At 40.9% G+C, this 24,934-nt stretch overlaps 5 protein-coding genes across 6 annotated transcripts in view; 2 read left to right on the top strand and 3 right to left on the bottom strand.

Annotated features, from left to right (window-relative positions):
* Nucleotides 1–9,632: 9,632 nt before the first annotated feature.
* Nucleotides 9,633–11,318, bottom strand: LOC120423944 (uncharacterized). The gene is made up of 2 exons (XM_039587929.2): nt 10,420–11,318; nt 9,633–10,362 (listed from the first exon to the last, which is right to left on the bottom strand). The coding sequence occupies exons 1-2, from the start codon at nt 11,260–11,262 to the stop codon at nt 9,688–9,690; spliced, it is 1,518 nt and encodes a 505-aa protein (XP_039443863.2). The 5' UTR covers nt 11,263–11,318; the 3' UTR covers nt 9,633–9,687.
* Nucleotides 11,319–12,982: 1,664 nt separating this feature from the next.
* Nucleotides 12,983–20,262, bottom strand: LOC128093511 (uncharacterized). Of its 2 annotated transcripts, none has more exons than XM_052710579.1 (2): nt 20,007–20,262; nt 12,983–13,892 (listed from the first exon to the last, which is right to left on the bottom strand). In XM_052710579.1, the coding sequence occupies exon 2, from the start codon at nt 13,781–13,783 to the stop codon at nt 13,289–13,291; it is 495 nt and encodes a 164-aa protein (XP_052566539.1). In that variant the 5' UTR covers nt 13,784–13,892; nt 20,007–20,262; the 3' UTR covers nt 12,983–13,288. The 2 variants fall into 2 exon arrangements, with proteins under 2 accessions (XP_052566539.1, XP_052566538.1); XM_052710578.1 differs by lacking the exon at nt 20,007–20,262 and adding an exon at nt 13,952–14,333.
* On the top strand, nt 16,178–17,060 carry LOC120423946 (uncharacterized). Its single transcript, XM_039587931.2, has 2 exons — nt 16,178–16,359; nt 16,417–17,060. The coding sequence occupies exons 1-2, from the start codon at nt 16,213–16,215 to the stop codon at nt 17,050–17,052; spliced, it is 783 nt and encodes a 260-aa protein (XP_039443865.1). The 5' UTR covers nt 16,178–16,212; the 3' UTR covers nt 17,053–17,060.
* On the bottom strand, nt 17,122–18,408 carry LOC120423945 (G kinase-anchoring protein 1-like). Its single transcript, XM_039587930.2, has 2 exons — nt 18,173–18,408; nt 17,122–18,105 (listed from the first exon to the last, which is right to left on the bottom strand). Exons 1-2 carry the CDS (start codon nt 18,329–18,331, stop codon nt 17,308–17,310), a joined length of 957 nt encoding a protein of 318 aa, XP_039443864.1. The 5' UTR covers nt 18,332–18,408; the 3' UTR covers nt 17,122–17,307.
* A 2,794-nt stretch (nt 20,263–23,056) lies between the features above and the next one.
* LOC120423934 (nuclear cap-binding protein subunit 1) overlaps nt 23,057–24,934 on the top strand; it is a 44,676-nt gene continuing 42,798 nt past the window's right edge. Inside the window, exons 1-3 of the mRNA XM_039587918.2 lie at nt 23,057–23,247; nt 23,312–24,647; nt 24,710–24,813. Coding sequence (XP_039443852.1) covers nt 23,202–23,247; nt 23,312–24,647; nt 24,710–24,813 — 1,486 coding nt within the window. The 5' untranslated portion in view covers nt 23,057–23,201. The remainder of the gene's footprint in view (nt 23,248–23,311; nt 24,648–24,709; nt 24,814–24,934) is intronic.

Genomic DNA, 24,934 nt, shown 5'->3' on the forward strand with positions numbered 1-24,934 from the left:
TTGTATGGAGCCAATGACACAAAAGGACTTCTTTGGTTATAGGGAAGGCCCCCAAAAAGTTTAAGCCAATTAAAAATGTAAATAAAATCCATTTCCAGTTTTGCTGGAGAATTGCTCAGATGTTGAACATTAACTGAACTTAATTTTGTGAGTTTTTAGTCTATAGGAAGCGCTCCAAATTAAATATTTCAGCAAATTTGAGTTAATTGTAATCATCATATTTTAAGTAGGGACCATCCATAAACCACGTGGAAACCTTTTAAGAAACCTTTTTGGAAATCTCTTCTCTTCTCTTCTCTTCTCTTCTCTTCTCTTCTCTTCTCTTCTCTTCTCTTCTCTTCTCTTCTCTTCTCTTCTCTTCTCTTCTCTTCTCTTCTCTTCTCTTCTCTTCTCTTCTCTTCTCTTCTCTTCTCTTCTCTTCTCTTCTCTTCTCTTCTCTTCTCTTCTCTTCTCTTCTCTTCTCTTCTCTTCTCTTCTCTTCTCTTCTCTTCTCTTCTCTTCTCTTCTCTTCTCTTCTCTTCTCTTCTCTTCTCTTCTCTTCTCTTCTCTTCTCTTCTCTTCTCTTCTCTTCTCTTCTCTTCTCTTCTCTTCTCTTCTCTTCTCTTCTCTTCTCTTCTCTTCTCTTCTCTTCTCTTCTCTTCTCTTCTCTTCTCTTCTCTTCTCTTCTCTTCTCTTCTCTTCTCTTCTCTTCTCTTCTCTTCTCTTCTCTTCTCTTCTCTTCTCTTCTCTTCTCTTCTCTTCTCTTCTCTTCTCTTCTCTTCTCTTCTCTTCTCTTCTCTTCTCTTCTCTTCTCTTCTCTTCTCTTCTCTTCTCTTCTCTTCTCTTCTCTTCTCTTCTCTTCTCTTCTCTTCTCTTCTCTTCTCTTCTCTTCTCTTCTCTTCTCTTCTCTTCTCTTCTCTTCTCTTCTCTTCTCTTCTCTTCTCTTCTCTTCTCTTCTCTTCTCTTCTCTTCTCTTCTCTTCTCTTTCTTCTCTCTAAATCACTTTAGAAAAAAAATAAAAAAAATAATCAAATATTTGAATTGAGTTGCAGACACTTTTTAAAGAGTGCAATTTAAGGAGACTTGATCCTGCATTTTTACATTCTTTTGGTTTGGTTTCCTTTAGTATAGTTGTACATAACTTACTGCTGTTTGAACCTTTTTTGGTCTCAATTTTGGTCTAAAAATAACATTCAAAGTTTTTAAATATTTTACATACTAAACTTGTTATATTTTGAACACAAACGAACAGGTTTTATGTGAAATTGCTGTAACTTATAGAAAATCAAAAGTTTGGATGAATTAGAAATATTTTACTTAAGATTTCTTCAAAATGTTGGAAGGGGGATCAAGTTACCCCTAACATTTTGAAAATTCCGGTTTTTTTTTTTTAACGCTTGGCATGATTCGATGAGTTCGTCTGATTAAATACCCTTATCAGCCAAACATAGTTGAATGTTTAAGCTTTCAATTCATGCAAAACGTTCATAGTGTTGTTAGAAATTGACAGAGTTATGTGCGATACAAAAAATGGGATCAAGATGCGATCAGTTCGTGCTATTTTGATACACCCTGCAATTAAATAATTTTATGAAAAAAAAAAGAATAAAAGAAAAAGAAAAAAAAAACAAAAAAAGAAAACAAAAAAAAGAAGAAAAAGAAAAAAAGAAAAAAAAAAAGAAAAAGAAAAAGAAAGAAGAAAAAAAAAGAAAAAAAAGAAAAAGAAAAATAAAAAAGAAAGAAAAAAAAGAAAAAGAAAAAAAGAAAAAAAATACACCCTGCAATTCAAATTTTAAGTATGATTTTTGATAGATAGACAGAGATTAGATAGAAACGACATAAACACAATCAGTCTTGATTTATTATTATATTACATTTAGCCTTCGAACGATGAGTTTCAATAACGATGGTGTCAAGGTCGCTAAAAAAATAAGCCTGTCAATGTGACAATCAAATAACCATTTGAAATTTTCAGAATCAGCTGCGAATCAAAAGCTCATTACACGGACAATCAATTTTGACTATATAAGCCTAGTGCTCTACCCTGCTCAACCATCAATCTACCTCCACACCAACTACGATGAACAGCAAAACCGTTCTACTTCTGCTGGGCACGGCGTCCCTTTTCGCCCTGATCCACGTTACGGCGGGAGAGGACGCCCTCGGAACCGCCAAGGAAGTCGTTACCAACGGAAAACCAGGCCGCACCCCAGCAGGTGACAAACCGTTTGGCAAGCCCAGAGGAAGCGGCAGGTCGGTCGATTTCCACAAGGAAGTCGAGCAGATCTTCGACGAGTTCAAGGTTGAGCCCGGCACCCGGGACAAGATCCTGGAACGCATCAAGGAGCGCATGGAGAAACTGCGCGCCAAGGGAGGATTCCGCCGTCGCAGCGGAGGAAAGGGCAAGGGCAAGGGTGATCAGGACAAGAAACAGTAACGTGAAGGGGACTTGAAGCTTGTAGGAGCAATCGGAAAAGTATGACAAACAAATTAAGTCTGGATTAAAAATTGAATAAAAGTGTTTTCTAAACAATCGAATGTTAATTTTATTCATCAGACTTTTTGTTGAAAGAAAAACTTCCTTAAATCATTTGATTAGATTGCGCCTAAATGCATGCAAACCCCTTACCAAGAAAATGCTTTGTTAAAGTTAGTTTCCAAATATTTCCGCTAGAGGTCGGCAGTCAAGTTGGTGATTTCCGTTAAGTTATAGAAAAGTTTAGTTTTTTTTTTATATTGGTGCTCCAACTCAACATATTTCAAAGAATCATCATTGCTGTTAACTTTTCGGCGTAGGCCTGGCCATTGCAAAGAAGGCTGTTATACGTGGCTGACATAGCATTTTAAAAAAAGAAGAAATTCGCTACATTTTAAATGATTCATTTAAAGTGCATTCAGACTGCTAATTCAATGTGCACAAAAAAAACCTTTTAATTCTCACCTTCCCATTTTTCATCAAACATTATCAGTTTTCAAACCATCACCAAAATAAAAACCTCGCAATCCATCGCAGCGACAACAGCAAAAAAAAAAAGAAAATTCCACGCCAATCCGAAGCCGGATTAAATCAAATCACGATAATGGAAAAGAAATAAAGTGATAAAAAAGCACGAAATAATCTCCGCCGAACAAACAATTTCCGTATGCTGTGAATCTTCATATAATGTTTTGATCCGTCCTCATGGTCGATCCCTTGTTACGAGTTACTGTTGGTTGAGGGATATGCGATTACTGCTAGGGTGGTTCACATTTAGTTTAAATTCAGATTTTTTTAAATTTCATATTAAAACAAGTGTTTATGTAAAAATAAGACTAAAATTAACATAAAAATAAAAAGATCAATATCCTTGGCAACAGGTTCTCTATTCCGCTTACTGTCCTCGTTGTTTTGTTCGCTTTTTGTACATGTTTTCAATCCTTTGGAGTGGTTCTCCCCGCTCTCGGAAGCTGGAATCCGCTTTGCCGCTTTTTATTCATCACATACATGCATCCACTCAATCCGTTAACAGATTTTTCCTGTCTCTATTTTTACTTTCAGGCAAACCCCGATATAGCCGGAAGCTTCCCATTTTGAAATTGTGGTAAGCTCGTCAGCTGCGTGCGTATAGGCAAACAATATCTTCATCCTTAAATTCGACATCAACAATAACAAAGCAGAATTGACGACGTTTCACGGTATCGTGACTGCTTCTCTTCAGACATCCCAATAGAACGAGAGCAGCAAATTGCCTAAATTCGGGCTCATACCGTGCCCAAACGCCCAACGTTAGGCAACAGCGTGCGTCGATGCGATGCGGTGCTAGGTAACCTGCTCCCCTTAAAAATAGACTCACTTTTTTCTGTTTTCATTCCAAAATCCTGCTCAGAAATTTCCCAAAAATTTCCAAACCACGCGTCTCAACCAGGTATGACAACGAGTTGAGTGTTTTTTATTGTCTTCTTTGCCAGTCAGGAGAGGATATTTGCGAATGTGAAACTTTTTCGCCCCTCACACACACCGCCGAAAGAAGAAGCTCGCTCTATTCAGACCTAATTCCCGGCAGCTGTTGCGCTTCGCTAGATACTGATGTTATTGTGTCTGGGATTTTCTGCGGGGAACCGAACTGGGTGCGTATTATGAGATTTTCTGGCTTGGTGGGAAAATATTTGAAAAGGAGTTACCTATTCGTAGGTTATGTGAACGATGAAATGAAAAATGTGAAATCAAAATTATATTACATTAGTTGAATAAGAAAATTTGTCTTTAGAAAATTATAATTAAATTTCTTTCCCCTGATTTGTGTATACTTTTTTTAATACAGCTATATATTTTTATTCTTTTTAAAGAGTTCTATTTAATGAAATTTAGAAAAAAAATTTACCTATGTTTTTAAAATTTGTATTAGTTGAAACTTTTTTTCAGATTTTTTATAATAATTTATTTTTTTACTTAATTGATTTTATTGCATGTATGTTTTGAAAAAGTCATCAACGATCATCATCAAAACCATCTTGCAATGAGAAAAATCAATTAAATTAAATTTTACGAAGAATTGTACTCTAATAATAAAAAAAATATAATAAAGACCATAAAAAACTTCTGAATTGTTTAATTTTTTGGGCCAAAGATCTATTCAATTATTGTAGAATTTTGTTACCTGAATATTGAGCGCTAATTTGTTGTCACTCAGCAAATTTCACTTTGCTGCTTGATTTTTTTTCAAACTCAGCAATCGTGATTCCGAAAACCCTGATTAAACAACAGTTATTTTACAGATACAAAATAATTTAAAAATCCATCCTCAAGAAAATTACCTTTTTTCCTTTTTTATCTTGAAAGATATCGAACTTTTTTCTCCTGAAATATGAAAGAAATTTGTTAAAAGCAAAATATTTTTTATTAGGCAGATATTTCTAAAAACAGCTTTGTTCTGAGGAAGATCTATTTGCGGTTTCAATTTTTCAAAACCTGTCATTTTTCGATGCTTTTAGAAATATTCTTAGTCATTCTGGTAATGTCTGTAGCATAACAACCTCCAACCAACAACTAAAACAAAATTTGTAAGTACTTCAATGCATACAAAAATAAAATTAAGAAATTTCTGGAGTAGAATTAACTGAACTGAACTTTATTGGAATCTAATATAATTATATCCCAAAACAAAACAAAAAATAAATAAAAATGTGATTTTCCCGTCATTTTTTTTATGTTGAAAAATAAGTAAAAGTAAACATTTTTATATGAACTCTGTCAGCTATTTTCAGGAAATATACAGTATTACACTATTTTAAAAAATCTAAAAACTGTTTTTTTTTCAATTAAAATTAATTGAACTCAAATTTAAAAAAAATAGAGTAAAATTTCTATACTTAAAAAAAACTTGTTTTAAGCCATAACTTTTGTATGGCACAAAAGCTGCGTTTTTAATCCCCTAAAACATACCAACAATATTCAATAGATTAAAATATGATTTTCGGGAAATTGTTTTTTCGTGAAAAAAAAAATTATTTTAAAAATCGGTAATTTTTTGTCCGTTCACCATTTTTTCTGAATAGTCCTCATCAACCCCTACAACTTTGCCGAAGACACCAAATCGACCAGAAATTTTTTTCAACAGATACAGATTTTTGAATATTTAGGTCAGGGGTGCTCAAAGTTTTTGGATGATGGGTCAAATTTGAAGCTCAAATGAGCTTGCGGGTCAAATTTACAAAATAAGATATTTAAAAAATTACATTATTTTAATTTAAAAGACTAGAAATTATTTTTTTCAGCTCACGTTTAAAAAAAACTTTTTAAGCATTTCCGTTAATTGAAAAGAATATAAAATAATATAATAATATGAATAATATATAGAAAACACAAAATAGTAGTTTTTTATAGTTATTGTTGATTTTAGTGTTTTAACTTTTTTTTAAAGTAAAATTGCTTCTTTGTTCAAAGGGATGGTTCCCAAAAACTTTGAGCCAACTAAAAAATGTAGATAAAATCCATTTCTGGTTTAGTTGGAGAATTAATCGGATGAAAGAATTTTTTTTTTATAACTGTTTTCCATTTTCAGATCTTAAATATTGCTGGAGAAAGTACAAAAAATAATAAGCCAATTTATCAGGTAGGAATACAATCTTTGCAAATATGTTAATATAAATTCTTTAAAATAAACTTTAAGTTTTTAAGAAACACAAATAAATTCTTTAAAATATATTTTTCTTAAAATGTTAACATTTGTCATCATTTAAAAAAAAATTCAAAATAGGGAAATTAAGAAGTTTGTCAGAATCAGAAGGTTGGGTTTAATGAATTTTTGATGATGATGAATGGTTTTTAAAAAGTATTTTTACATTTACAATTTTTCATTTACAAAGCCATCGGCATAATCTAGAGTATACTGATTTCGACATTAAATTCATTGAAAGTAGGAGATATTTTTAGAAACACGGCCTTAATTGACCCAAGATTTTTTTCATAACATTGACCAAGTCACATTAAACAAGAAATCCATTGCAAGATTATTAAAAAAATTAAACACATATTTAGAGTTTTTTAGAAGGTCATATAATTATGTTTCATATGTTTATAAGAACCTTTTTCAAAAAAAAAAAAAAAAAAAAAAAAACAAACAAAAAACTCTAGATATTTATTAGTTCTGTTTGGGTCTGTGCAATTTTCCCTTTTTTTGGCCCTCCGATCATCGCCTACTGTGCATTCTTTTTTTTAACCGGAAGGAATTCAACAACGCGAATCTTTCCCATTATTGTCATCAGGATTTCCACCCCCTCCCCTGCGGGGATGGTAATGGAACCATTGCGGAACGGAAGTGGAAAGCCGCCCACCTCAGTCCGTCATCATCACCATTAACGTTGCGCCGCGCGACGACGATTTTGAGTGATGTTTGTGGTGAGTTTCAATTTTCCTGAGTATTTTCCTGTTGAAGGGGGGTTTCACGAAAAGATGAAAAAATGCCGGGTTTTTTTTCCCTTTGACGGCAGATAAAGTAATTGTTTCTGATTGAAAATTCAACAGATTCTTCTCCTGGTGGTGATGAGAAGGGAAGTTGGAAGGAAAAATCTCGCCACTCTGCATGTTGATGATGAATTATGGTTTGTGTTGCTGATGGCTGAAGGAGAAAAGTGTTGAATTTTGTGAATTTTGTGTACGGATCTAGTAGGCTTGTATGTTCATTACACTTCAAAGTGAATAACTCAATTGGGTCCTTAAATGAAGCTTAGATTGCTGATATTATTGTTTACAGCGATAAAGCTTATTTTTCTGAGTACAATGACCCTTTGTACGACCACAAAGTGTTTAAAATGGATTTTTAAATCAATTTTGAAAAATTATCCTCGCGGTCCTTCTTGACAGAAATGCTCCTACTTGACATCTCGTTCCAATGGGACCATAGTTGATCTATCGAAAAAATGTTGTCTTGTCAATATATTTTTTTGTATTAAAATGAAAAAAAGTGATCAGAAATGGTTTTTAATCGTGTTTTTTACCGTTGTACATAAAAATTGACATAGGGCTTTAGTACCCAATTGTGATTCACTTTTTTGAGTGAAATAAAAAAAAAATCGAGTCTCGAACAGTGGATGCGAAATAGATTATCGCCTAGGTAACGAACGGGGATAACAATGGAGTGATACCTACCTTTGTGCCGCGCCGTGCACGAGAGATTGATTTGCACGTGCAAAAACTGTCGATCTGACGACTGTCGTCGAGGGGTACAAAAAATCGTCAATTTTTTATCTTCCATTTCCGGCGGATTTACCAGTTCCGGAGTCTGTGCACGCGAATATCTATCTCGAAACTCATTCCCACATATTCACGGCGAGGAAAGGCATTAAAAATTTCCGAATAATTAAATAACACTTCTCTTAATTTCGTGTTTTAATTGTTTTAAATCTCTCACACGGACTCGTGGTTTTGGTGAAGCAGAGGGGGGCCGCAAAAAGCTCGAATCCCGCCTGAATATTCATGAGTTTGAAACATCCGCAACGCTAAATCTGGGAGGGCGTCCGAGGTGCCGGAATTGTCACACCACGTGGCGCGCGGTCGGAAAAATGAAAAATCCCCCGAGGGACATACGGCGAGTGTCGGGATTCTTTTTTTCCTCCAAAACCTAGGCAAATATGGTGCCGCCAGTGAGGACGATGATGAGTCACAGAGAACAGATGTACATCTTGGTTCTAACTTGTGTGTAAACCGTGTAAACTTAAAAAAATGCGTTGCATACAATCCTGCATCAAAGAAATTAGAGTGTGCAGGATACGCTTGGCGGCGCCACCGTCGCGGCTGAGAATACTTGACCTAACAATGAAAAAGGCTCAAAAATTTCGAAACAGAATAAATGTTAACCTCGTTTAAATATAAAATTCACTTCTGTATAATTCCAGTTGACTAAAAATAATGCAAAAATGTATTAACATTAACGAAAACATAACAGTAAAATTCATTCAAAAACGATTTTTCAAGCGACAACTTTAAATAGTCCCTTTACACATGTTATGTCCGATTTCGTTTTGTTTACCTTCTTTGGCGCGTAAAATTGCAACCCTCTGATGAAGGGCAGTCAGACATTGGTCTGATGTCGTTCGTACGGAATGTTTTATGCAGTGATTAGATGGTCCAACGTTCTCCTACTGTAGGCCATCATGATTTTGGAAGTGGCGCTATCTAGGCGGATGGTGCACACCCTAGCTCTTTTCAACGTATTTTGGTTTGAATTTTTACACACGTTTTTATATGCTGTTTGTTCAATGATATACATCTGTTCTCTGTGTTTATTCTGTTGACCAAAATGACCATAATGATCAAAATGACCAAAAAGACCAAAATGACCAAAATGACCAAAAAGACCAAAATGACCAAAATGACCAAAACGACCAAAATGATCAAAATGACCAAAATGACCAAAATGACCAAAATGACCAAAATGACCAAAATGATCAAAATGACCAAAATGATCAAAATGACCAAAATGGCCAAAATGACGAAAATGACGAAAATGACCAAAATGACCAACATGATCAAAATTACCAAAATTACCAAAATGACCAAAATTATCATTTTGTCCCTTAAATTATATTTAAGGTCTAACCAGTTTTATTTGCACAAAACCCCATTTTTGCTCCTATTCCCACCCCCTCTCCACTCAAACTGCCACCATTGCACCTGAAAACGTTGCAACTTTTCTACTAAATTAAACTTCGAAGTGTTTGACCAAGTTTACCGCCAAACGATGGCCGGATGGTGACTTTTTTTTCGTCCAATTCCATTTTTTCTGTTGATTTTTCTTCCCATTCGGTGTGTGTTCGATGCCAATAAATTTGGCGCCATCTCGGAGGACGGCTCGCCCGTGCCGACCAATCTAGTGATCCGTGAATAATTTTTCACGCGTGAGCGCGACGCCGACGGTGGTTGATGACAACGCCTGGTCCTAGATTGCCATGGTCGGGGGAGGGGGATGATTTCACTCAATTAATCTTGTGCCACGTGGTGAGGTGGGGATGTTGGATTTTTGGTGGGCAATTTAAATCAATTAAAATGTGATTGATGGGTGCAGTTTTGGGTAGGGTTCGTTTTCGGACGTTTCTTGTTGGTAGGAAGAGTGTCATTAACGATGTCATTTTTCATCATGATGTTTAGAAAAAATACAACGAAGCTTTTTTTTATTTTTATGTTTGATTTATTTATGAAGAAAAAGTGATATTTAGTTCAAAATGGCAACGCTACTCATCGTCATTGCCGTCGTCATCCTCGTCATCGGAGTAGATGCGCCGTTTAACTCGAATGTTCCGGCGAGTGGCTTCAATACGACCAAGCACGGCGTCGGAAAAGTCCGCAGACAGCTCTTCCAGCGCGCGGCAGTATCGTGTGATGTACCGGGCGGATTCATCCGTGACGCAACGTAAAAACACCAGGCTCAGCTTCTTCAGGAGCTTCAACTTTTTGCAAAAATCACGCACCACGCCATCGTCCACATATCGGAGGCCAAACAGATGCAGTTCCTCCAGCTTTGGGCAATGGTTGAATACTACGTCCAGCAAGTAGATGGGACAGTGGATGCTGTCCAGCGTCAGTGAGATCAAGTTGGGGAAATTTCTCTGAACCACTTGGCAATAGTCCAGGCTACAATCATCGAGGTGCAATCGATCAAGTTTCGGAGATTGATGCAGAAATTGGAACACGTCCTTCGTTTCCACATTCTTCAAAACGAATTGTTCCATGCTTGGGCAGCTGTGACTGAGGAACGAGACTTTGGCAACAGGATATACGTTCGAACCAGTTATCTCCAAGTAATCAAGGAGCGGCATGGTTGCCAGGAAGGACACTTCCATTGGACCGGGCACGATCAGCGCCAGATGCCTCAGCTTGGGCAGCAATCGGCCTGTTTCGGCAAGAATCTGCAACGATTAAAGAAGGTTAGCTTCATTGCCAGTGAACTCTCATCCGAATCTCACCTCTGCATCGTTCGTCGTAATCGTCAGAATCTCCACGTGCGGCTGCATCCGGCAAAACCTGGTCCACAACTCAAGATCGTCCGGAAAGATTGCGTTCAGAGATAACAGTTTAAGTCGCAACTCCTTCAACTGGCAGAGTCCTTCCATGATGTAGGGCTCCCTGGGCAGCTGAAGATTCCACAGACTGGCCTGCATTGTTCGGATCCACTCCAGAACTTCCACTTTCTTCGATTCGATGTTGATCCCAAGGTCGAGAGTTTCCAAACACGGTGCCATACGCTCGAATCCGTTCAAAACGTGATCTTCCGTGTTATCACCAACGTGGTCAAAAAACAAGTACGTAAGTCGATTCAAGCGAAATTCCGGCTCTCCGGAACCGGTGAATCGCAGAAAATTCAAAACCAAACTCTTCAGATTCGGAGTAAGCCGTAGCATTCCAAAAAGAACCTCCACACTCAAGTCACAGTCAATCAGATGCAGTTCCGTAAGCCTCGGAGCGATGTCCCGGAACCATGCTCCAACCCCCTCGATCCTAAACTTCCGCACCACCACTTGCGTGACCATCGTGTTCAACCCGGGCGGCGCGTAACCGTGCGTCATCCGTCCCTGGCGTCCCCGGCCAGTTACGCAGAAATGGAACCGACCCATCAGCGAGGCACTGCCGGAGATGACATCGTTCCAGTGGTGGCAAATCAGCCGCAAACGCAGCAGCTGGAAGCCGGGAAGGAAGCGGAAGATGTGCTCCCAGATTTCCGGGGGAAGGGCAACATTTGCGAGTTTGGGACGTTTCGCGCTGCGGTGTGGTTGCTGGCGTGGTGGACGACTTCCGGTGCTGGAGCTCATGTCGGGGTCGCGATCACTCGATGTTCGTCTTCCGGTGCTTTCCGGTGTAAACAAACAAACACTGTGCATTAAAGTACGCGAATTTCGATGTTTTTACCCAATTTGTACAGTTTTTATTTTTTTGCAATTTTGAGGTTGCGAAGCAAATCGATTGAAAAGTCACTGCAAGCCACCCAAAATTGAGTAGTGCACTCGATTTCAGTTTCGTTTCAGTTTCAGTTTTGCAAGGTTTCTTGATTTTATTATTTACTAATTAAAATTGGTTTAAAAGAATGCACCAAATATTTTTTTTTGTATTTTTAATTTATTTTGTGTATATTTTTATTTTTCTTATAAAAAAATTAGATTAATTCAAATCGTTAAATAAAATTTAGATTTTTGGAACCGTTTTGTTTTGATTTTTTTTTTAATTCTTTTTTATTTATTAAATTTTTAATTTCTCTTAAAAATCTAAATTTCGTTAATTTTCATTTCATGATATTCATTTTATCTTTTTTTTTGCTTTTGAATTTCTAAAACTTTTTTTTTAGATTTTTTCGGAATTAGGGGAAATTACTACATATTATAATTAGTTTATCGACCGCATTGGTTGGGGAAGTTGATTTTTTTGATTAAATTTGCGTTGTTCAGGATGCGATGCCAGATGTTGAAGTGGTTGTCGATGATGATTTGTTGTGGTTCCTGATAGAGATCCTAAATAGGGAGACTGGTCGAAGTGAATTTGACTTACCCAAACAGATACGAGTTTGACGTATCCAAACGAGCACTTGCCTTTACGCCCAGCAAAACTTATCAGTGTTGCCAAGCCAAAACATACGTTGCCAGATCGATTTAGCAATCTTAGACCAGTCTCCCTATTTAGGGTCTCTAGTTCCTGAGCCTCGAAAAAAACTTTTTTTCGCTGTCTTATTTTTGATTTTCGAGCTCTTCAAAAGAAAGGGGTTCAAGAAACAGCTTTACGAAAGGCAGAACAAAAGAGAGGGAATGTTTTCTTGGAGCTTTTCTTCACGCTCTCTGACTTGCTTTCGCTACCGCTGCTGCCCATTTGAATTTTTGCTTGACTGATTACTTCCGAAGTGCGTACCTTACTACGCAACAGTTATTTATATTTTTTTAATCCAAGATGGTGGCCAATATGGCGGTGACGAAATATTGAAAAAATGCATTTTATTATTTAATAAGCAATCAACTATTCAAATTTGACTAAAATGGGGTCGCAGAACTCGAATTTAATGTTTAAAACAAGAAAAAGAAAAACAAAAAAAAATTGGTTCGTGATTCGATTATCCGAAGTCCCATACAAACCTTCGGATAATCGAAACTTTGGATAATCGAGGCTTTGGATAATAGAGTCTGGACTGTACTTACAAAAACAGAAGATTAAAACACTCCAGCTGCATTTTTTTCAGTCTAATTTCAACCGCCATGATGTCCGCTCTCTTTCACTCTCGCTGCGATGGTAGCAGCGTTGCCAGTTTTCCGAAAAAATCATGACAGTGTTGCTAGTGAAAGCTGGATAACAGCTTTATTTCGGCTTTTACCAGAGCAGTTGTTTTAGAGCAGATTTGTTTTTATCTTAGCTGATTACTGACTAATTAGCTGGTAGATGCTGTTAAGCAACTGATTTATGATTTCTATTCGTGCTGGATGGTTACTTGGGAAATATCATGATGTCGATGGCTGGATATTCTTACACACAAAGAAAAATTACTTTAAATTTAAAAAGATCGTTCGTTGGATTAAAAGTTCGCGTTGGTGAATATTCGTAGAAAGTTCAAACTTTTCAATTTAAAAGTTGGAAAGTTTTTGATACTACTATGCATTTATGGAACAAAATCGTTGTATTGGTAAAAGTATTTTACTTTTAATTGGAAAAGAAACCTTTTATGGCAAGAATACACAACATTTAGCACTACAGGGATAATTTCAGAAAAATGTGCTTGGTTTTTTTACATTTATTTAAAAAAAATTAAACTGTATGTTTAAAAAAACATTTTTTATTGTATTTAACGCTTCTCCACTAGCTTCAGCTCAAGGTAGGCCAATATTCGAGTCCAAGCTGTACCGATTCATACGGTACGCCACCGGTCACTTCCGAATACCCCAGGACGGTTCCGGATGGAGGTTTCGACTCGCGACAGCAGTGTAACACGATGGTCATGTTTCCGGCCTCAATCAGGATAGTCTTGGAGGAGTTGGCCGTTGATTCGGGAAGGGTGGTCGACGTTTTCCGGCTGGAAAGAAAAGTGCCTGAACGGGGAGTTCCCGATCCTGGAAGCGCATCCGGAACATGGAGTTGATGAGGCCCTCGGAACGGAGATCGATTTTGAGCACGTAATCCTACTTCGGCAATGACACATCTGCGCTGACCACCTCCGATTATGTAGCTTTTCGTCGTTGTCCTCTTCGTCGGATCCTTCTCCTCACCGTGAAAATAAACTTTCTCGTACTTGTCCAAAAACCGGAAGTTAATCTTCTTCAACGCAATCTCGTTGTTCACGCAACGCTTCGGCAGCGCCATCTCCTCGATGATCTCGCCACAGTCCTCGCGGGAATTGACCTTCAATTACCAATCCCGGGCCACCACCACCGAATACAACCGGTGCGAATCCACATTCCTACCTCTCATCCTACAAAAACAAACAAAATCAATCACAAACCCCCCAAAATACCCAAGCTTCCTTCTTACGCATTCCGGCCGTAGAACAGCTGCAGTTCCTGCAGGAAGCTGGCCTTGTCCTTTTCGAGCACTCAACATCGTCCCGCTCCTGCACCACCCTCCTTCGAAGGCGTTCCGCTGCTGCTGTTTGGCTTACGAAGGTTTCCGCGTCCGAGTCCTGGCTGCTGCCGCGGTCGGCTTTACTTTGCGTCCTAGACTCACCAGCACCACCGGACCGACCCACCAAAGTGTTTGTTTACATTTGCGACTTAGGCGTACACGGTTACACGAGAACGTCAAAATGAAAGAAATTTTACAGTCGAATTAAAAGGAAAAACTTTTAATTCAGTGAGCAATGAGACTTTCAAAAACTGTAGCAGTAAAAGTTTTCATTTTCAAAACAAGAAAAAAACTTTTAATGTAGCAAATTTTAACAACTTTTTAATTCGAAAGTAAGTTACTTTTGTCATTACCGTAATATTTTTTTGTGTGTACAGCATTCTAGCAGAAATGTTCCACCATTCTAGCAGGACTCTGGCAGAACCAGCTCTGTTAGAATATTTCATGACCTGGTGCTATTAGCCCGCAAGTAAAAAATAAAGTTGTTCAGATCAATTTTTGCATGAATTTGCTCAAAAGAGTACTCAAAATGGGGCCTCCAGTCCAAATTTTAGCCCATTTGGTTGAAAACTGGCTTGCCTTGAGCAGGAACAAGATTATCATGACCTTGTGTTACGCGTTACACAAGGGGTAGGGGGGATCGCTCATCTGTTACGATTTGTTACGAAGGGAGGGGGGTGGGGGATCAAAAATCCCAAATTTTGCGTTACGTAATGAAAGAACGCTCCCTTATATCACACACGCACGCTCAAAATCACACCGTTTTCGTCAAAGCGGAACCTTGTCAGAAATGAGTGAAGGAGGCATCTGTCACATTTGAGTGAAAAAAACGAAGTTGGTGATAAGTTGGCAACCACCGCACTCTGTTCGCCCCTACGACGCTCAAGCCCACTGGGCACACGCGGGCTGCTGCTGTTTGACAGCTGCACTTCCGCTACCAGTCTGTGACAAAAACCAAAGAGATTACACCTTGGATTACACGCTATTTTCTTTTCGCTAATCTTAAACCGCGTGTTTTATTCCGGCCTCCCCGAAACCTCTTTAGTTGGCTTTATAGCTGTCGGCCACCATTGCTAGTACCAACCACTAGTGTCTTCCTTTTTATCTAGGTACAAGGACTTCGCCGCCCTGGGCTCCTAAGTGTATGAAAGTATGGCACGGAGCGACGGCGCCGAATACCCATATTTACACAAAGAATTTTAGAGCGCCCGCCAAAATTCCACGGAAACTGAGTGATATTCACCCAGATCTCAGTGTAATTCACTCAAATTTGACAGATGCCCCCTCTATCATTCCTGAGTAGGTTCGGTTTCGACGCAAACTGAGTGATTTTAAACGTGCGTGCAGACATTTAGATGCCTCCGATAAGCGTGTAGTTTTGGTTGGGTAAAAAGTCAACTTTTTGTACAACTTATCAGAACAGTATATTTTTGAAATCTTCACTCAAAAAGACGGCGGAAGTCGGATCCTGCACAGCACCCGGAATCAATCAGAAAGCACGCCATCATCATGAGTTCTGGAAGTCATCCAGCTCGCCAAAAAACTGTCGACCATAAAACTAAAACTGCCACCGTGGTAATTAATCTGCCGCCGAAAATCTGGGAGCACATCTTCCGCTTCATTCCCGGCTTCCAGCTGCTGCGTTTGCGGCTGATTTGCCGCACCTGGAACGATGTCATTTCCGGCAGTCCCTCGCTAATGGACCGATTCCACTTCCGTATAATTGGGCGTGGACGCCAGGAACGGATGACGCGCGAGTACGTTCCACCTGGGTTGCATCCGATGGTCACCAAAGTACTGGTGCGGAATTTCGGGATCGACGGCGTCGGAACCTGGTTCCAGGACATTGCTCCGAAGCTGACGGAGCTGCAGCTGATTGACTGAGACTTGAGTGTGGAGGTTTTGTTTGGGATGCTGCGGCAGGTGCCGAATCTGAAGAAATTGATTTTGTTCTACTCGCGGTTCTCCGGTTCCGGAGAACCGGATTTTCGCTTGGAACAGCTCCAATCGTTAATGTTGAACAACGTTAGCTACGGGGCTGATGGCGGTCGACACATTTTGGACGGATTTGATCGGATCTTTCCTCGCTTGAGCGATCTTGGCATTGCGACGGACATTGAATCCAGGAATCCAGTCTGCAGAATCTTCAGCTGCCCAGGGAGCCCTACATCATGGAAGGACTCTGCCAGTTGAAGGAGTTGCGACTTAAGCTAGTATCTCTGAACGCAATCTTTCCGGACGATCTTGAGTTGTGGACCAGGTTTTGCCGGATGCAGCCGCACGTGGAGATTCTGACGATTACGACGAACGATGCAGAGGTGAGATTCGGATGAGAGTTCACTGGCAATGAAGCTAACCTTCTTTAATCGTTGCAGATTCTTGCCGAAACAGGCCGATTGCTGCCCAAGCTGAGGCAACTGGCGCTGATCGTGCCCGGTCCAATGGAAGTGTCCTTCCTGGGAACCATGCCGCACTTGAAATACCTCGAAATTTCTGGAATTCTTCATTTCTCCTTCGACCAAGTATCGTTCCTGAACCACAGCTGCCCAAACCTAGAGCAGTTCGCTCTTAAGAATGCGGCAACGGACGATCTGTTCCAGTTCCTGCGACGATCCCCAAAACTGACCCGAATGAACCTGACCGATTGCGATCTGGAGTGTTTCGAAGCGGTGCCGGGAAATTTCCCCAGCCTGAACATTCTGATTTTGGACAGCGTTGACTACCCAAACTATCTGATGGACACGTTTCTCTGTCGCTGTCCCAACTTGGAGGAGCTGCACCTGTTCGGCCTCCGATATCTGGACGACGACGTGGTTCGCAACTTTTGCAGCAAGCTGAAGCGGCTGAAGAAGCTGAGCCTGACATCGAACCGTTGCGTCACGGATGAATCCGCCCGGTACATCATGAAACACTGCAGCGTGCTGGAAGAGCTGTCCGCGGACTTTTCGGACGCGGTGCTCAATCGGATTGAAACCAGCCGCCGGAACATTCGCGTCAAGCGGCGCGAATGAATTTAAGCTTAGTTCTTACAAAGTTCAATGTTATTTCGAAAAATTAATAAAATCAGTCATAGTCTAATATCTTTTTTGGGATGAGATTCGTAAATTTATTTGCACTACCACGTTTTAATTACTGCCGTACAATACCGTAAAATTGGAATTTAGAATGATTTTTTTTCGCTCAAACTAACCACACAGATTTAAAAAGGAGAAAAAATGGTTTCATTCATCGAAAGGAACATGAAAATAGATTAAAATTGCATCAAACTAATCAGCCCTGCCGTTGTGCTGCACCTCGGACGAAGCATCAAACCGGACCGACTTCCGACCGGCCCCGGACCGGTCGCCCTTTCCCTTCTGGTCGTGGTGACTGGACCCGCCGGCGTTCGTTTTGGACTTTTCCTGCTCGAGCTGGACGTACAGGGCACTCAGCTCTGCCGACATGTCCTCCTGGGTCCGCTTGAGCTTTTCAATCTCCACGAGCAGATCGGTTTTGTCCTTCATTTCGCCACTCTTCAGCACCGAGCAGATCTTTTTGTACTTGAACCGGAGCGTGGCCAGTTCCGTCTTCAACGCTTCGTTTTCCGCCTTGACCACGTCGAGTTCGCTCAGCGGAGCAGATTCCTCCGGCTTTTCATCGTCGTCCGAGCCGGTCTTCTCGATCGGGTACTCCCGGTTGGCCATAATCTCTTTGAACTGCTCCTTGCGGATGATCTGCTTGGTTTCGCGGTCAATCTGCTCGAAGAAGGTAAACTTCCGGTTGTACTCGACCTCTTCCTCTTTGCGCTGTCGCTGCACTTCCTTCTCGCTGGTGTCCTTCTCGACCTTGGTCTGGAACGCCTGCAGCGACAGCGGACGGCTCTTTTTCGGCTTGGCAGCGGCCTTGGCTTCCCGCTCCGATTGGACATATTTGACCTTGTTGGCCTCAAAGTCAAGCTTGGACAGCAGCAGCGCCTGTTCCAGGTCCTTTTCGTAGTGCGTTTCCACAATTTCCGTGTCCTTTTCCTGCCATTTGTTCCACTGCTCGGTTTGCACCTCGGCGCTGACTGGCTTCTTGGGCTTTTTCTAAAAATAATCACACAATTTTTAAACCCCCTACTAAAAACCCAAAATTAATTTTTCACGCCCTTACCGGCTTCGGCTTCTTTTGTTGTTGCTGCTGTTGCTTTTGATTGTTGTTGTTCTGGGAGGACGAAGCGCTGGATTTCGCCTTCTGCTTGGGCCGCACAAAGTCGTCGTCGTCGTCTTCGATTCGCAGTCCCGCGAACCGGGAGGGGACAATCGATACCATCGTGGCGAAACGGATTTACGGATAAAATTCAGGGGGAAATGAAAAATGGACACCCGAGAAGGGAGTTGTTTTGAAAGCTGCAGCGAAAAGATAAACAATTTTTGACAGAAGTCTGCGAGCTGCGATCTGGTATAAAACGCTGAGATGGGTTGAGTCAAATATGGGTAAAAATATCTAGACTGAAATGTTTGTTGGCGTAAGCGCCATCAATAAATGGGTCCTAAAATTACACTTAAATTGGGGCCTTGTGCTGAAGCTACAAGTTAATTATCAAGTACAACGGTAAACACATGCTTATAAACAATTTCATATCACTTATTTATCATTTTAATGCAAAACAACATTGAACTGACAAGACATCATTTTACGATGGATCAACTAAGTCAGAACTCGGCGCTGTTGCTTAAAATCCAAAAAAAATTAAACTGACTACCCACTATACCACCAACACACCCAACTACCCACCTGAATAACACCCATACACCCCCCCCCCCCACAACCTCACGCCAAATCCCGCCGCACCTACGAAGTAAACCCCAACTCTGTATGAGCCACATACGACTCCCGTAACCCCCCTAAACCCTTATCCACGAAAAGGTGCCTTATAATGAAACCACCCATCAATAACATGCCACCCCACCCACGTTGACAAAGTGTAACAGACAAATCCAAAAACCCCTAAGTCCCCGCCACCTTTACCAGGCACTCCCACCCCCCCCCCAAACCCTCCCACCCCTCTTGTCTCCTAAACCCCTTCCCCCCATATCAATTAAAAAACCCAAACAAATCCCCCCCCACCCCTACAGAACCCCCCCCCCAATAAAAACCCAAAGACAAAACCCAACCCCCACAAACCACCCCACACAACATCAACACGGTACGTCCCCACACCGCTTCCCATCTGACCCGATAACCATACGGTACGCCACCGGTCACTTCCGAATACCCCAGGACGGTTCCGGATGAAGGTTTCGACGCGCGACAGCAGTGTAACACGATGGTCACGTTTCCGGCCTTAATCAGGATAGTCTTGGAGGAGTTGGCCGTTGATTCGGGAAGGGTGGTCGACGTTTTCCGGCTGGAAAGTAAAGTGCCTGAACGGGGAATTCCCGATCCTGGAAGCGCATCCGGAACATGGAGTTAATGAGGCCCTCGGAACGGAATTCGATTTTGAGCACGTAATCCTACTTCGGGAATGACACAGATTTTTTTTTTGGCACACTGTCCAGGTTCATTCGGCTGAAGCTGCACCGTCGCGAGGTGAGTGTTTGTGGGCGGGAAGTTGCTAAAAGAGATCGAAAGTAAGTGAAGTTGGCTAGCCACTGCACACATTCTGAATACTCACCGGTGTTGTAAACCGCCGGTACCGGCTTTTCGTCGTCCTTCTCTTCGTCGGATCCTTCTCCTCACCGTGAAAGTAAACTTTCTCGTACTTTTCCAAAAACCCGAAGTTAATCTTCTTCAACGCAATCTCGTTGTTCACGCAACGCTTCGGCAGCGCCATCTCCTCGATGATCTCGCCCCAGTCCTCGCGGGAATTGACCTTCAATCTCCAATCCCGGGCCACCACCGCACCGAATACAACCGGTGCGAATCCACATTCCTCTCTCTTTTTCTTACAAAATCAAACAAAATCAATCACAAACCCCCCAAAACACCCAAGCTTCCTTCTTACGCATTCCGGCCGTGGAACAGTTGCAGTTCCTGCAGGAAGCTGGCCTTGTCCTTTTCGAGCACTCGACCTCGTCCCGCTCCTGCACCACCTTCCTTCGAAGGCGTTCCGCTGCTGCTGTTTGGCTCACGAAGGTTTCCGCGTCCGAGTCCTGGCTGCTGCCGCGGTCGGCTTTGCTTTGCGTCCTAGACTCACCAGCACCACCGGACCCACCAAAGTGTTTGTTTACATTTGCGACTTAGGCGTACACGGTTACATGTGAACGTCAAAATGAAAGAAATTTTACAGTCGAATTAAAAGAAAAAACTTTTAAATCAGTGAGCAATGAGATTTTCAAAAACTGTAGCAGTAAAAGTTTTCTTTTTCAAAACAAGAAAAATACTTTTAATGTAGCAAATTTTAACAACTTTTTAATTCAAAAGTAATTTACTTTTGTTATTACCGTAATATTTTATTGTGTGTATGCATATATTTTTCGAAACTTAAGAAACTCAAAAATATAAAATCTTAAAAAATATTATAGAATCGCTAAATTTTAAAATAAATTGAAATAACTAAGAGTTTTGATTTTTTTAAATTCTACAAATTATGATAATTCAAAAAATTTAAAAGTGTTATGTTATAGATTTTTTTTAAAAATAATTTTACGGCCTTAAATTTTAAATTCTAGAAATTATAAAATTTTTAGCTAAAAAATTAAAAGTTCTGTAAAAATTACAAACTCTTTTTTGCTATACTGGCACATTGCACAAAACAAATTAAAACAAAACCATACAAAAATTAAAACCAGATGAATAAAAATCAATCTTTTAAATAATAAATTAAAAATAAAAGATTCTAAAATGAAAAATCAGCAACTTTTACAAAAATTCAGAAATTCAAATACAGACAGTTAATAATCCAAAAATCCAAAAGAAAAAATTTATTAAATTTCCGAAACTGAAAAAATATAGAAATACTAAATTTATAAACCGGGACCCGCGGTGTAGGGGTGAGCGTGGTTGCCTCTCACCCAGTCGGCCTTGGTTCGATCCCGGAAGGTCCCGGTGGAATTTTTCGAGACGAGATTTGTCTGATCACACCTCCCGTCTGATGGGGAAGTAAATGTTGGCCCCGGTCTCACCTAGAGATTTTAGGTCGATAGCTCAGTCCAGGTGTAGGAGTCGTCTCCCTGGGTCCTGCCTCGGTGGAATCGCTGGTAGGCAGTTGGACTAACAATCCAAAGGTCGTCAGGTCGAATCCCGGGGTGGATGGAAGCTAAGGTGTAAAAAGAGGTTTGCAATTACCTCAATAATCAAGCCTTTGGACACTATGTTTCAAGTAGGAATCTCGCTATCGAGAACGGCAAGACAATGCTGTAGAGCGAATGATTTGAATTTGAATTAAAAACCAATCATGTAACTTTTTTTCATTTTAGGCTGATGCAAATATTTTTCAAAGTTTTTGTCCCTCGACTCTGGCCGAGTTCGAGGGGGAGGGGAAAAATATAATAATGGAACACGCGCCATCGAGCAGTTTTTGCCAGCTCGCTCCATAAGAAAAACATTGTAGAAAAAAGCGAAAACTGCTCGACGGCGGATGTTCAATTGAAATTAAAAACCTCAATTTCTACATTTAAATGAAAAAAGTATTATTAAATGCATTGTACACCTCGCAATTAGCCCCGCAATCATTAATTTTCAAAAAAATTGCAAGATTTGACGAAAACATTTTTGTTGCGAAAAACTGCACTTTTGCGGTTTTGTACAGGCAAAAAATAAAAAAATATAAATTGAAATAACATGTCATAGTTTTAAAATTTTAATAAAAAAAAGTGTTTTAAAATGCATTTTGCAAAAAGAAACATTTGACGAAAACAAAAATTTCAGTGAAGAAAAAACTTTTTGTACATCGGATATTTTCAAAAGATTTTTGAAAAAGCCAAACATGCTTAAAAATAATTCTAAACGCAGGAGTGCAATGCATTTTAAATTGATTTCACCTGATTGCACTTGAATCTCCATTGACATTTTGAAGTTTTTTGAATTTTTTTTGCCTCTGTTTTTCGGGCTTAAACAAATCTTTTTTTATTTTTAACAATTTTTACATATATGGAGTATTTAGTAATTTTAGGCATTTTGTATTTCTATATTATGTCATTTTCTTTTTATTTGTTTTTTTTTGTATTTTAGATTGTTGAAATTTTTAATGTTTAAATTGCTGCATTTTTTTTTAAATTTAAAAAGATATGATTTTTGAACTTTTAATAATCATTCTGAAAGTTATATAAAAATCTCTGAATTGTAAAAATTCTGAAATTCCAAAAAAATAAAAGTTTGGAGAATTCTGAAAAAAGAGGCCCGAAATGTTTCAAAAAATATCACTTCAGCATTAAAAAGTATGTCACGCACGAGCTTGAACATAGCTTTTTATTTTGTTTTTGTTTACAGCTGTGTTAGTGGGGATCATTAGAATAAGGCTTTCTAGGCCCAGTGAAAAAAATATGATTTAACCCAAAAATGATGAACTCCTCGTCACAGTGTCCTGATGCAAACAATGATCGAGCTCGAGCTGTCACAGCCCTGCGAAGTATGTTGGCTGACATATCGGGCGGTCAGTCAAAAAAACCAGCTAGAAGTCGCCTGACAAAAAACTTTTGCTAGAAAGAGATAGGAAACCTGATGCAAACAAACGTCCAGCTGTCATGTAAACATACTTTGAATGTGTTGGTAATTTTCTGACTAGAAAGCCTTATATCACATTATGCTTAGAGTTATCTGAGCCTGCTTTCACGCACACTAGCACACCATTTGTTTTGCTGGCTGGTACAAAATTTAACTTCAATCTTTTTCGTGTACGTACACGCAGTACATGCGCACACTATTCTTCTTTTCAGCACAAAAAAACGCTGGCAGAAAAACCTTCTTTGAATAAGAACTTGTTTACCCAAAAATGAGTACTCAAAATGCCACTCCACCAAAAGTGAACCATCTCCCATTCACAGTGTACCAGTTTTGACGTATCTTTATACCAGCGCCGCTTTGACGCCGCATCGGGAACAGCTCCCATCTGTCATCCGGTGAAAAGCCAGCGTCGCGAAAAGTTTGCTTCGTCGTTTCGGTGCGCGTAAAATTCGGCTAAATCCCTGCGTAATCCGGTTCGTTCCGTCGTGCATTTGATCGTTCCGTTTCCGGGAAGTGCTGCTCTCAATTAGGAGCCATGAATCGTCGCCGCGCGTACGAGGATGACGGCGATTTTTACGGTGGTAAGTTTAACCTCGTTACGGTGGCCGTGGTGCCAGATTAAATTTTTGTTGGTTTTTGTTCTAGAGCGATCCCGTAAACGTCGCCGAGTTTCGGAGAACCAGGAGATGGAGGAACGGCTGGAGGCGCTGATCTTGAGGGTGGGTGAAAACAGCACCTCCTCGTTGGAGTCTAATCTTGAAGGGTTGGTTTCGGTGCTGGAGTCGGATTTGGGCAACTTCCGGAACAAGATTCTGCGGATTTTGTCCGAGTGTCCGATCAAGATGCCGGAAAAGTGTACGATCTACTCGACGATGGTGGGGCTGATGAACGCGAAGAACTACAACTTTGGCGGGGAGTTTGTGGACCATATGGTGAAGGCCTTCAAGGAGAATCTGAAGCAGTGCAAGTGGGACGCGGCCCGTTACGCGCTTCGTTTTCTGGCCGATTTGGTCAATTGTCACGTCATCTCGACGAACTCGTTGCTCCAGCTGTTGGACAACATGGTTGACGCCGCGAATGAGGATTCGGTTCCGCAGGTTCGTCGCGATTGGTACGTCTTTGCGGTCCTCTCGACGTTGCCCTGGGTTGGCCGAGAGTTGTACGAGAAGAAGGAATCGGCGCTTGAGAATTTGCTGGTTCGGATTGAGGTGTTCTTGAACAAGCGCACCAAGAAGCATCACAATTCGTTGAGAGTTTGGTCGGTTGACGCGCCTCATCCGCAGGAGGAATATCTGGACTGTCTGTGGGCACAGATCCGTAAGCTGCGCCAGGACAATTGGGCCGAGAAGCACATCCCTCGCCCGTACCTGGCGTTCGATTCCGTCCTGTGCGAGGCTCTGCAGCACAACTTGCCGGTGATTCATCCGCCGCCGCACCAGGATTCGTTCGAATATCCGATGCCGTGGGTCGTCTACCGGATGTTCGATTACACCGATTGCCCAGCAGGGCCAATCCTCCCCGGAGCTCACTCCATCGAGCGTTTCCTAATCGAGGAGCATCTCCACTCGATCATCGAAGCCCATCACTGGGAGCGCAAAGATTGTGCCGCCCACCTGTTGAACCTGTCCTACAAGGACAAAATCCCGCTCGAGTACTGCATCGTCGAGGTCATCTTTGCCGAGCTGTTCCACATGCCAACTCCGCGCTATCTCGAGATTTGCTACGGATCGATCCTGATCGAGCTGTGCAAACTGCAGCCGTCCAAAATGCCTCAAGTGTTGGCCCAGGCCACGGAAATCCTGTTCATGAGAATCGACTCGATGAACACGAGCTGCTTCGACCGGTTCGCCAACTGGTTCTCGTACCATCTGAGCAACTTCCAGTTCCGCTGGAGCTGGGACGACTGGGACAGCTGCCTGCTGCTCGAGATGGAGCACCCGAGGCCGAAGTTTATCCAGGAGGTGCTGCTCAAGTGCTTGAGGTTTGTTGAAACTACTTTAAAAAGCTACCAATCGTATTCTAACGACTTTAAATCCTTGTCAGATTCTCGTTCCACGATCGCTTCAAGGAGATGATGCCGGAAACGTACACAAAGTTGATTCCGAAGCCGCCGATTCCGACCTACAAGTACACCATGGAGGGTGCTGGTGAGTAGCCACTTTTTTAGTTTTCTTTGCATGCTGTATCGACTGAGCTAGCCGGGAACTTTAGCTAAAGTTGTCATAGATTAGTAGGTGACTTATTTTGGTTCCCTTCCTGTTCCTCCGT

This window comes from Culex pipiens, chromosome 3 (genome assembly GCF_016801865.2).
Source record: "Culex pipiens pallens isolate TS chromosome 3, TS_CPP_V2, whole genome shotgun sequence".
NCBI classification, from domain to species: domain Eukaryota; kingdom Metazoa; phylum Arthropoda; class Insecta; order Diptera; family Culicidae; genus Culex; species Culex pipiens.